Here is a 12981-nt window from a genome sequence, read left to right on the forward strand (position 1 = left end):
AAACAATGGATTATTCAAAAAGAAAAGAAGGATTAAGAGAATAATCATTGGATTTCGATTCTAAAGACCAAAGCCTAAAAATTTAAAGCTCTCCGATCAGATTCTTCAGCTTTAATTTTGCCGACGGCTCCTCTATAAGCCATCACAATTTACTATACAACTCCTACTTCTTCTTCTTTTCCCCATTATTTTCTTATAGGAATTATATTTTGCAACCTTTTAAGATTTCTATTCAACAGATGAATTTTTTTCTCTCCTTAAAGCTAGTGAAGAATCCAGTTTGGAATATATTTTATTTATTGCTTCTACAACAAGGTTTGCCTTATATATGTGAAATAAAAAGAGCAAAAGAAAAATATTGTATTTATCTTCTCTAAAAAAATATTCTTATAATTATGATGTCAATAAAAAAAAGTTCTTATTATTATGGTCTTTAATTTTTTCTTTATAATAGAAAAACAATAAAATAAAAATTTGAACAAACAAAGACACGTTAGTAGACTATAGAGAGTTGAAGTTTTTTTTGGATAGGAATCGTCAGCTTTCAGGACATGTAGTTTGTTTGGCTAAAACTATTTAGTCTCGTAAAGCGGCCCTTCCTCACACATAACACCAAAACATGTACATGTAAATACAAATAGAAAATCTTGATTTTTCATCTCAAAAGACTTTAAGATCTCTCTTTCATATATCATTCAACTGTTGAATCTTTTTATCATATAGTTTGACGATAAAATTAATATAAAAATAGACTTCCATAATCGGTTCTTAAGGATATTTATATATTAGTTAATATATATACTTACAAAATTAAACAATATGCTAGTTTTTTAATGAATGATTAGATTTTACGGCATGAGACGACAAACAAATTGTATCTTCGAACAATAATCATGTGGTTATCTTGACCAATAAAATTCTGAGCATCATTAAAAGGTCAATTCTTTTTTTATTATTTGGAGAATTACTACACATCAATCATACAATAACATTAATTAAACACTATTTATATTGGGTTTTAAATAAAATACTGTATGTATCAACTAGGTCATGAATTTTTGTGGGTTTCATTTTTATATTTTTCTCCACGGTAATATTTGAATAATATGTTGATTTATATATGTATATGAAATTGCAAGAGAATGCATAATCCGAGAACACCTGAAAGATTCCTCATGAAGTGGATCATGAAACCTTCATCTTTCTGGCTCATTATATCTTGTTGTGGACATTTATGGACCATATTATTATTTTGCTGTCAAGAGTCAAAACCATGCATAGAGTTGTTAAATAATTTCATTTCATTAAGTTACCGTTTTTGACTTTGAAAGATTTAATTTTATTATATTAATCTAACAATTATACAAAAAAAAACTGGCTGGATTCACTTTCTTTTGTGTGGGTGGTTTTTTATAAAGAAAACATAAGGCAGAGAGAGAGGAATGGATTGTTCTTTTTAAAGTTATATTTGAGGTTTAGATTCCTTCACCTCTACATACAACCAAGAGAATCTGCCAATCGCTCCCATCTTTTATTTCCTTTAAAATGATATATACCTAAAAAATACTGTATAGCTTATAGCTTTACAAGAACAGAGAACATTTTTAAACATTTATATAGAGTTATCGACACTATGGTCTATATTTGTTTTCATTTAGGTCTCAACATAGATATTCATCAATATCCATTTTGATTCGTTATCCCGTCGCTATGCCATATAGCAGATCCAAGACATTAAGTTCCACAAACCACAACTCAACAAAACCATTGATAAGGAAAGATTCTAACACATGAAAAAGTCAAAATAGATGACACTAGACAAATTGCTATCACATAGTTAGAAGTAGTAGCTCAGCAACATCATGAATACAACGATTCACGGTAGCATATATTCAACATGTGTACATGTAATTTTTTGTTATACATATATAGGTGAGTCTATCAATATGTTTTTGTTGCTTCTGTCGACATCGATAAGTCTATATATAATGTAGATTCTTCGTTGAAAAATGTTATATGAAGGGACATATATACAAGTATGGTGGGGGCAACATTACCGAAGAGCAAGCCAAGATAGAGATGAGACACAACACAACAAACCTTACACTTTTTCTTTACCCTTCTTTTTAGGAGCAATTCTTGTATTTATACAAACTCTTTACTTCATTATTATACATAATCTTTCTATCCTGCTATATATTAATTATAATTATACAAAAGACATGTCCGTGTAGTGGATAATATAATGCGTGTTACTAAATCGAATTTTTATATATAAGTTGATCATTCCCAGACAATATCCACCCACGAAACACTTCTTTTAAAAATGTTATTTGTTGTAAGACTTCAACTTATACGAGTCGTGCAATATCCTAAAGGATACATTTGCTATAATATACAACCATTTCTGCAAGAAGAATGAAAACAAAATTTGAGGACCATTTTAGGAATAGAAATATGAAACGGTGATGATAATAATTGCAAACAAAGAATTTTTGCACATATATACGATTATGATGTCCATTAGGATCGATCAATGTCTATACGACCAAAAACGAAGTGTACATACCTTTTTGTTATCTGATCTTCTTATTGCCTCATATATGGAAGAAGAAAGTAACACGAAAATTACATAAAGCTAACATATACGAAAAAAAAGTGGTGTGAAATCGGGAAATGATCGTAGAAAAGAGATTTAAAAAAAAGAAACATATATATCAACCAAAATAAATAACATAATAATTGTAAAGAGAAAGAAAGAGGAAAGGGTCAAGAGAGCATATATTCTCTTCTCCAACAGAACCCCACTCATGTTTCCAGATATGGAGTGAGAGAAGAAAGAAAACATCAACCACTCCAAAGATTTATATATATATATATATAATCTAATAATCTCCATATCTTTGCCAACAAACCCAACAATCTTTTGATAAAACAAAATCACCCTTTGGTTTTTTATTTGAAATTTTCTTGGGTCGTTTCTTGATTTGTTGTATATTAGAGAGAAGAGAGATTTTGTATGTGTTTATTGATGGAGATCAACAATAATGGCAATGATAATAACAATAGTGTTAATCACAAGGCAAAGGTGATGAGCCTTGTGTTGTCAACGGATGCTAAGCCAAGATTGAAATGGACTTGTGATCTTCATCACAGATTCATTGAAGCTGTTAATCAACTTGGAGGACCTAACAGTACGTACACCTTAGCTTTGTGTTTTCATCTTCATTTTCATGTGTTCTTGATTGTTTTTTAATATATGTTTGTTTTGTTTGGTTTGTTTTTGTAGAAGCAACACCTAAGGGTTTGATGAAGGCTATGGAGATTCCTGGGCTTACCTTATACCATCTCAAGAGTCATTTACAGGTATATAATGTTCACAAGAATCTTTGATTGGATCAGTGTTTTATCTTCTTTCTATATATTTTTGTTTCTTTAAAATAAACTTTGAATTATTGTATTTGATCTTTCTTCAGAAATATCGGCTAGGGAAGAGCATGAAGTTCGATGATAACAAGTTAGAAGGTTTGAGATTCTTTGATTCATTACTAACGTTTTGATGATGTTTTTAAAGACAGAAGATATGATCTTGAGTTTGAACTCTGATCTGACCAAACTGGCTGAAGAAATCTTTAGATAGTTTTATTCTTATGTATGTAATTTGTTTCTTGATGTAGCAGTCTCCTCTGCTTCAGAAAATCAAGAAGCTGAGAGTAACAGCGAGTCGAGAGATCTCCGAGGCTGCAGTGTCACCGAAGGAAACAGCAATCCAACTAAAGAGTAATGATCAGAGAAACAAAAGCATAATATCTTTCACGTATCGATTTGAGTAAACAAAAAACTAATTGTTTTGTTCATTTGATGCAGAGGGTTGCAAATAACAGAGGCTTTACAAATGCAAATGGAAGTTCAAAAGAAACTTCATGAACAAATCGAGGTAATCACATCAACCAAATCCATTATTTGAGTCTAATTAAGCACAACAGTCACTCTTTGTTGTGGTCTTACAATGTTTGGTTTCAGGTTCAGAGACACTTGCAGGTGAAGATTGAGGCACAAGGCAAGTATTTACAGTCAGTTTTAATGAAAGCTCAACAAACTCTCGCTGGCTACACATCTTCAACTCTAGGCATGGACTTTGCGAGAACCGAGCTCTCTAGATTAGCATCAATGGTGAACAGAGGCTGTCCAAGTTCTTCATTCTCAGAGCTAACGCAAGAGGAAGAAGCAGAAGAAGGTTTCTTGTGGTGCAAGAAACCAGGAAACAGAGGAATTAGTCAGCTGAGATGTTCAGTAGAGAGCTCGTTGACATCTTCAGAGACCTCAGAGACAAAAGTGGACGATAACAATAACATCAATAAATCGATTGAGCTTCCGTTGATGGAGATCAAATCGGAAGTGATAAAAGGGAAGAAGAGAAGCTTAAACGACGCCGTTTGCGTTGAACATCAGCCTCAAATGAAGAGAGCTTTTGGCGTTGATGAGGATGAGCACTTGAAGTTGAGTTTGAATAGTTACAAGAAAGACATGGAGGCGTGTCCGAACATAGGACTAGGGTTTAATTAAAGAAGAAAGGAATAAACATTTTACTATAAAGTTATTATGAAAAAATGTTTTAAAAAGAATCCAATATATAGATTGCCATAGAGATTTTGTGAGTAAGTCAGGGTGAAGAACGCATGGGAATATTCTATATGAGTCAACATGATGATATTTATATATATACATATAGAAAAAATGTGTGTAAAGATTAGGTGGGGAGGCTTGTGGATGTGGTAAAGGCGGATTTGGGGGGAACTTTTTATGATCAATTGAAAGAAGCAAAATGATTAAATTAGAGTGAGCTTTTTATCATGATGTTCCGACCGTGATAAGCATGTTGGCCTCTCAGTGGTTGTTTTATGACAAGACAAACCATACTTGAGGTCTTGCATGCGATACCAAATTCGAATGTTAGTTTGTATATAGAGTATCTTTTTTTGCTTGATTATTTTACTAATTAGCCAAAGTTCGAATATTTTCTTTCTTCGAACCTCTCATGAGTCATGGAGAAGGTAATTAATGTTTGTTGTTATACGAATATTTTCTTGTAACGTAGAGGAAAAGAGAGTCACGTGTTCATGAAAACGAGGCTGAGGCTTATCTGTTTTCCTCCCATCTATATGTATACACTTCTCACCGTTTTACCGATTTGCAGATATATTCACAAAAATTTTAGAATCTTTATAGTAAGTTGTGTTTATAATATACTTTGTTTTCAGACATATTTTCAGTCGTAACACAATTTTTTTCCGTTAATCTTCTTTTCATTGTTTTCTAAGTATATAATAACAAACTTTTAGCAATTTTTCAAAATTTTCACAAGTTTTGTAAATTTTGGCAACTTTTTGACACTTTCATGTATTTTTCTTCCTATTTTTTTTTTTTTTTCATTATAAAATTTATAATTGCAAATTTATACTTTTAGTCTAAATTCTAATTCTTGAGATATCTTTACTCCAAAATCATAATATCCTAACCGGCCGTCTAAACACATACACCATGAAGAGCTCTTCAAAGTGACGGACGTTTCTCTTATATATATATTTGTTACGGGCACTCTCATTTAAATATCCGCCTTGAAACAAAATGAGAACCGTGTAATCCAATCTATAAAATGAGAAAGAGATAAGACTTGTGTCGTTATTTTCTTATAGAAATGTTTGAAGCTACATGTTACTTCTTAAAACATGTAAATGTTAAGAAAACTAGGAGGAAAAAACAAAAAACAAAAGTTACACGTCGTAATGTTCCTCTTCTTTAGAAACTAACGAGAAGAATCGAACCATATCTGTGGACAAACCAAAGGCGAGTTAATTAATTGGACGTTTTTCCAAAGTCTCGTCCAAGCATATATATGGTTGTCGAACCCGTGATATCCATCATCTATCTATGTAGCCAAAATCATATTTTGTCTGAATTCAATTATATATTTTGCTTTCACATTGTTTGAAAACAAAATGGAAATAACGTTATTGGTATCGTCCAAAAAATCATGTAAATTATGGCTCTGATATATTGCAGTATACGGTCGGTCTGGTGTAGAAACTATAAACGTCAATCTAACAAAGTTGATGCACAAGTATGGTTAGATTTTACTTATTGTTTAGTGATTAGAATGATTCAGTCAAAATAAGTACCAAAGAACTTTTTAAGGAATAGTGATAGACGTTTAGATTCGTTGTATATAAGTCTTACTGCCACAAGTTACGCAAACTTATAGAACTAAGATTTACCTAATCATCACAAAAACTTAGTTTGGGAGTACGCTTAATGTCATACATCATCACCTTGCACTTGATTGATGTGTAACGAAGGCTGTCTGATATGCACATGATACTGTTTCCACATGTTCGCATCCTATGTAAAGTTTGAGTTAACCCGAATATACACCCAAAAGGATATGTTAAAATAGTACAATCAGAGTCAGATGTATGTCACATTTTTCCTTCATTTATACTTAGCAAAAACTCAAAACTAAAAAAAATGTTAAATGCTCATTTTACTCAGAACTGCACTATATTGGCCGAGGAGAAAATATTAATATTCAGGCCCATCTCATCTATAGATCAAATTAGCAATGCAGCCCATGCCCATTAAATCCCTACATTAAATCCACACACCCTTCACAATTCCATACAAATCTGATAACAAATTATTTCGAAAGAAGGACTAAAAAGAGAGTTAAGATGGACCTCAATCCTATTTACATAAACTAGGGGCATAGGAATGTAGAAATGGCAAGAGAACCGACGGACCATTTTGTAAAATGTCCAACTAGATCCGGTGTTTTTTAGTCCACATGAGGCTTAAATCGACCTAGGCCAGGACCAGATCTGCAAACCCATAATTTAGCACGGTCCACTACAAGACGGTCCACAGCCTAAACCCTCAATCAAGACAAATTTAGGACCCGACTAAATCAAGATTGGGTCACAGCCATCGGAACATCCCTAATTTAGATGCTACAGTCATCACTTGTCTTAATGATTGTGCATTTTGGACCTTTATCCACCTTATAATCCAATTATATAACCCAAGTTTTGCTTTTATTTTGCTTTGCTTTTAACTTCTTTTGGATCCCTCCGACCACATCAGAGATCTCATTGGTCACATCAAAAAACCATCAGGGGAATAAGAATATCATTGTTTTTTAAATTCAAAAAAAAAACAATCTCCAATCTCCATCAACATTTCAAGATTTCACTATCTTGTTCTTTAAAAAATGTTTTTGTTTTGGGTTTTTTTAAGTAAAGGGAAAGTTGCAAACTTTAGGACTAACCTCGAGAATGCAGAAAAAGCAAAGCGGAGGGGGAACTCAAAATCAGCAAATGGGTATTTTGTTTTTTGGACCAACGACTGGTCTCCTGCTTGCTTTGTTTTTGAGCCTGCAAGCAATATCCATTCCTCAGTTTTAAAATATGTTACTTTTGAGACAGAACCTGATGCTTCAGAATGTTCTTAGTTTGCATGTGATTAAAATATTTGTTAAAAGAAATACAAATGACAACAGTAAAGAAAAGGGCAATTCAGATAAAGATAAAGATCGACCCTCCATGAATAAATGAGATAAGGAAAAAGAGAAATTGGGTCTTTTAGCATCATTGCATTCAGGATTAAGATCTGTGGATGAATCAACAAGGTGGGAAAAAAAGCATTAACAGGCATAATTAGCATAACGCACAAAATCAGTTCTTAAACTTGGCAAGCAAATATCGAATCTCTCAAGCAAACTTGGTGACTGTTTGTGTGTGGAACACATGACCTATGATCCATCAAACACAATATCTTTAGTTAATTATTTCCTAGACTACTACTACACAGAATCACAGGCAAAAGTGACTGTGAGGAGTTAAGTTATGGTTGTTTTTCGGTATTGGTGTTATATTTGTGAGAAGATATAAAGATGAAGTAGCACAAATAAACATGCAGCCGATGTTGTTGCTTAAAAAAGTGAGCTAGTGATCCTAAAGTGAAGGGGGGAAGATCTTAGAATAATATAAAGAATCATTCTTAAAGAGGAAAAAAAAATAATGTATTTGTTTCTTTTCGAAGAGGGTTGCTCTGTTGTACCTTTTTTTTGCCAAAGCTTAATGCTTTATATGAGTAGCTCCTGTAGGTTGTAGTAATGGAATAGTACCAACGGTTTGCATGGCCCACGGCTCCGGTCCGCTATGTTCCTGCCATTTAACAAAACACCACACAAAACCACTTTCCTTAACAACAAAGGAATTATGACATACAATAGCCAGAATCCACAGCATTAAAGAGTGTAAACTTGAATGATTAGGATATATAACCCATTGTCTCGAAAAGTTAAAGGTATTGTACACTACTTCAAAGTACAATTTTGAAATCAAGGAAAAAGCTTCCGATGCGATGAATATGCAATGCTATGACCAGATAAGATAACACTGAACCGTAAGATCTGTAACTCAACGTATTTCATGCTGTTTAAACTATTCGTCGATATATTCAGATAGGAACACAGCATATAGTGGAACTGTAGCAGCATAGAAAATTGGCTTATAACTAAATCCAAGGCAAGTTAAAGCTTATAGATGGTGTATACGGAGAATCTAACTAAACAAGTTCACTGGAAAAAGTGTTCAAGAAAGTGTCAGCATGTCAGTTTAACAGTCGCCTTCAACGAGTGGCTAGTTAGGAAGGTCTCCAGAAACCCAAATTGGCTAATTTTCCAGTCAAGATTGGAATGTTATGTTTATGGTTAGACAAAAGCAAAGGATAATGTAGAGATGTAGGGAAACCAATGAAGAAAGATACTTAACTTCCCAGTGGTTTTTCGTGTACTGAACTCTTTTGTACAATCATTGTCAGATTCTTTCATAACAGCCTTAATCTACTTAGATTTCCAAAGCAATGGTTTTTAAGTGAATCTAAATTTCCCAGGGTCCCATTTTGCTTTACACTTTAAAGCTCCCTCCAAATCCCAATAACTGATATATAACATGACTATATCTACAGGGAGGAACACACACAAAATCAGAACTCAGAAGGGCAATAATCTCAGTACTCCTAACCCTCTCATTTCTTTGGAGAAAAGAAAGATACTCTGAATCTTCTTGTCTGCCTAAGAGCAGAAATGTTGGGTTCCAGTACAAGATCGATGCTTTTTCTTCTTGTCTGCATAGGATTACTAGCAGACAACAGATATAAGGTCTCAGCCATGAGACATACAGAGTTTTTCCTCAGACAAACACAAACAGATAAAGCGAGAGTCCAGCCAAGTGAAATTGCTAATCTCAGGAGCATCAGATTTCAATTCAGGCACACCCTTGAAGATCAAGGAATGCTCAGGAAAAACAGGCGAGTTCTTGAGGAAGTAAACAAGAGTAAAGTCAAAAATGAAGAGACGCAAGAACAAAAGAATAAGACAGATGACTCATTCCAATCAAGCAAGAGACGTGTAAGACGAGGATCAGATCCTATCCACAACAAAGCCCAGCCATTTTCTTGAGCGGCACAAGAGAAACCAAATACAGAAAAAAGGCAATATACTATAGAAATGCAAGAAGCAGAAGAAGAAGCAGAAGAAAAAAGGGTACAACAATCAACCTTATCAAGCTGGAGGTAGGTTAGTTGGTTTTTCACGAGTTACTTTTCAAGTATAGGGTTTTGATAAGAACACACAATCTTGGGCTGATGAAGCCTATCAGTATGCAGAAGAACAGCATTGTCTCTTCAGATACACCAAGAGAATACATATTTGTTTTCAAGAAATTTCCTTTTGACTAAGTCTTCACTCTTTTGTTTGCATCAGTTCTAAGTTTCTCCACAATTTTTCTTCTTTCTGCATTTTCTTTCACTTCACCAAAACACATCTTATGTACATATACAATATCTCAAAAGTTTTGATTTCTCTACAAACATCTATTTCCCCACAAAGTGACAATGAAAATTGAACAAAACTTTGTTCTTCTAAATGTTCACAACTCATGGATAAAGCCATAAGATCAACCTTAACGCAATTGCAATCCAACTACAATGCAAGCTAAAGCTCCGTGAAAAGCCAGATAACGAAGACTTACAGTTCTACTCCGAACATATCTTCCGGCAAGTTAAACTCCGCCGCCGCATTAGCAGTGTCCTCATACGGTGAGGAGGAGATTTATCAGCATGCCACCGCGAGGAACAACGGCCAGCCACGACGGTTCAGTCGCTGAGATTTGTTACTCATTATTTTGCTTAGTTTAGTAGTTAGGCCCAGTCCATATAAAAAAACTATTTGGGCCTAGCCCTTTAACATGGTTTTTCCACAAAGCAAGCCTCGTTGATTAAAATTATAAACATCCCTTGAATAGTTGAATTTAACTACGAAACTACAGGAAAGTTTGGTAGGAGTCTCTCTTGCCTTTGCGCAATTTTAGTGTTTAGATTTCAATTTTTCCATAAAGTATGTTTACTCTATAGAAATTTGTTTTTATGTTTGGTTCATTTTGCTTCCCTTGTTTGGGATTATGTTTCCCTCGTTTGGACCAATATCTCCAAGAACGTTTTTGTTGTCCGCCAGCATATGTATTTCAACTTGTATCGTTTTTTGAATTTTAATAAAATTTCGGATGACAAAAAAAAAACTACGACACCACCGAATACAATCTCATCGACGTACGCATGGTGATGAAGTCTTGAAGAATTGTAAACTACTAGATTGTACTAATACCATCCGAACTAAAATCGAGAAGAGTTTATAAATTTTAGAAACATTTGAGTAGCTTAAACATCTTTACTATATCATATGTTACGATTATGTTAACCTTTATCTTTCTTTTTTTTGTCATAACATTTAATTTTTTTTGGTATCATTTACCAAATTCATTCAATACTGCAAAATAGGTGAAGGGATTTAAAACGTTGAAGAGGAAAAAGAAATGAACCCATCCATGATCATATATCAAAAGACATATCTAAAGTTTCGGCTAGAAATTACTTTTTTTTTTTTTTAACTCATCCTATCCTAGTAGTCGGGTATGCGTGATGCGCGTGATATTATGGTCATTTGACAAGATGCGATCGTTAGGACATTGTTCTAATCCGTCTTTACGATTCCAATTTTGTGTAATAGGGCTTAAAGTAAAGAAATTGTTAAATCAATGTGTCCTTGTCAACGAAATTATTATTAGCAATCCATAATAAATACGATTATATTCTTTTATTCTATGGTCAAAATATCGCCGATGGTTGCAATTTGGGTACTAATTAAGCGTGATTGGTGACTAGGTTTCTGATACACGACAAAACGTTACACCAACCTTTAATATAGATTCATTGTTACCCCTAGCAAAGAATACTTACTCCTTAATTATCTCATTTTATCGATGTTTATTGTTATGTGGTTTGATGTATTATAAACGGTGATTGGCGAATGCACTTAGTTAGACATTAATGAAATATAATCCAAAACAAAACGGTATGATTTGTCATTTGTGTGGTTTTGTTTTTGTTAATTTATGTTAACATAACTTAAAGCTCTAGTTTTATTATAGAAAAAAAGTTCTAAAGGTCGATTTCTACCATAACATTGTAAAACTGTAGTTTGTAACTAAGCTTAATCATGTGTTTTTTTCTTTCTAGGTGACTCATCATTAAAGTAACAATAGTCTCACGATTGTCTTTTACATATATAAATTTTGTATGCTAATAAATGATATGGATTTATCGGACCGTAAAAATCACGAAAACCTAAAGTTTTCTTCATTTAAAAATATTTTCTACAAATATATTATAATGGTATAAAGTGTTTACATAAAAGTCACATCTTCACACATTTGTAAATTTAACGTAACCCACATGCAGTAAGAAAAGATAATAACCATGAGAATGAGTAAGCTAACTATACATTGCTTTATAAAATTTTGATAGAAATATATATACCCTATGAAAAAATGATTCAGTATGGAATACAAGGCATTGATGATTGAGAATAATTTGTGGGGTACTTAAGAAGAGGAAGACTTGAAGACATACACACATAATTGTGACCCAAAGCTAAATCAATAACGTAAACAAAATGCAAAGAAACACTAAAATTGCGGCGCCACACACACTAATGACAAGAAAGTGAGAATTAAGAGGTCGGTAAGAGATGAGAAGAGTCTTTCAAATGGAGTGGTTAAGACAATTTAGATATTATATTTTCATGATTAAATTACAAAATCAAGTTTGGCAATTGTCACAACAAAGACAAAAGTCTTATTACCCTCCACTATTGCGGGTTTATATACTCGTGCGAAACAAGTTTAACTTTGATGAGGTGTTTTCAGATTTCACTTGAACACGTAATACCTATATTGTATTAGTCTAGATTACTGTTATAAAATAATTTGACCATGTTAGACCTCTAGGCTAATTGGTCCCTAAACAGAATCAAACTCGATAAAGAATGATACAGTGAAATCTAACCCAAAAAAAGCATGGGGCAGTAACGTAAAACTTTAGAAAAAGAATGAGAGAAATTGTAAGGATGTGTACAGTGTCGAATATGAAATTGCAGGGCAGCTGTAATTGTCCTTTAGTACGATGCATGTAATGGGCTTTTGCCACGTTATACACTTTGGACTCAAATCCTTCAAATTAATCCCATCCTCTCCTTGGAATATATACTCTTCTTAATTACATTTTATATATTTTATATGGTTCAGATCATCAGAGATAGATTACCCATTTGTTTCTTTTTCTACCAACAAGTTACCCACTGGTGAAAAGTGAAGACCCATATCTAACAAATGTCCCGTAAAATCATTGCGTTTGATAAGACATTAGATTCAGTATTTTTTTTTATAAACATATTCAAAGTGTATAGTATACTATAGTCTATCTATATAACGTATGAATAGATATCAAAACTAGTGACTACAATATTCATTAAATATATATGTTTCACCAAAACAAGAAAAAAGTAAAAAAAAAATGAGTTGTAAAATT

General features: G+C 33.1%; 2 protein-coding genes and 1 long non-coding RNA gene across 5 annotated transcripts; 2 read left to right on the forward strand and 1 right to left on the reverse strand.

The window, feature by feature from the left end:
- Nucleotides 1–2846: 2846 nt before the first annotated feature.
- On the forward strand, nucleotides 2847–4646 carry LOC17896580 (myb family transcription factor PHL8). 3 transcript variants are annotated; one of them, XM_006302450.2, is made up of 6 exons: nucleotides 2847–3194; nucleotides 3290–3366; nucleotides 3477–3525; nucleotides 3678–3780; nucleotides 3868–3937; nucleotides 4024–4646. In XM_006302450.2, the coding sequence occupies exons 1-6, from the start codon at nucleotides 3020–3022 to the stop codon at nucleotides 4564–4566; spliced, it is 1017 nt and encodes a 338-aa protein (XP_006302512.1). In that variant the 5' UTR covers nucleotides 2847–3019; the 3' UTR covers nucleotides 4567–4646. The 3 variants fall into 3 exon arrangements, with proteins under 3 accessions (XP_006302512.1, XP_023643551.1, XP_023643552.1); XM_023787783.1 differs by having other exon boundaries at nucleotides 3681–3780; XM_023787784.1 differs by having other exon boundaries at nucleotides 3696–3780.
- Nucleotides 4647–7165: 2519 nt separating this feature from the next.
- On the reverse strand, nucleotides 7166–10210 carry LOC111831986. The gene is made up of 3 exons (XR_002835080.1): nucleotides 10089–10210; nucleotides 8113–8219; nucleotides 7166–7427 (listed from the first exon to the last, which is right to left on the reverse strand). It is a non-coding gene; the product is annotated as an uncharacterized LOC111831986 (long non-coding RNA).
- On the forward strand, nucleotides 8896–9923 carry LOC17894872 (CLAVATA3/ESR (CLE)-related protein 45). Its single transcript, XM_006300275.2, has one exon. It carries the CDS (start codon nucleotides 9143–9145, stop codon nucleotides 9515–9517), a length of 375 nt encoding a protein of 124 aa, XP_006300337.1. The 5' UTR covers nucleotides 8896–9142; the 3' UTR covers nucleotides 9518–9923.
- Nucleotides 10211–12981: the final 2771 nt, after the last annotated feature.

The sequence above is a fragment of the Capsella rubella genome, unplaced genomic scaffold, assembly GCF_000375325.1.
Source record: "Capsella rubella cultivar Monte Gargano unplaced genomic scaffold, Caprub1_0 scaffold_2, whole genome shotgun sequence".
NCBI classification, from domain to species: Eukaryota; Viridiplantae; Streptophyta; class Magnoliopsida; order Brassicales; family Brassicaceae; genus Capsella; species Capsella rubella.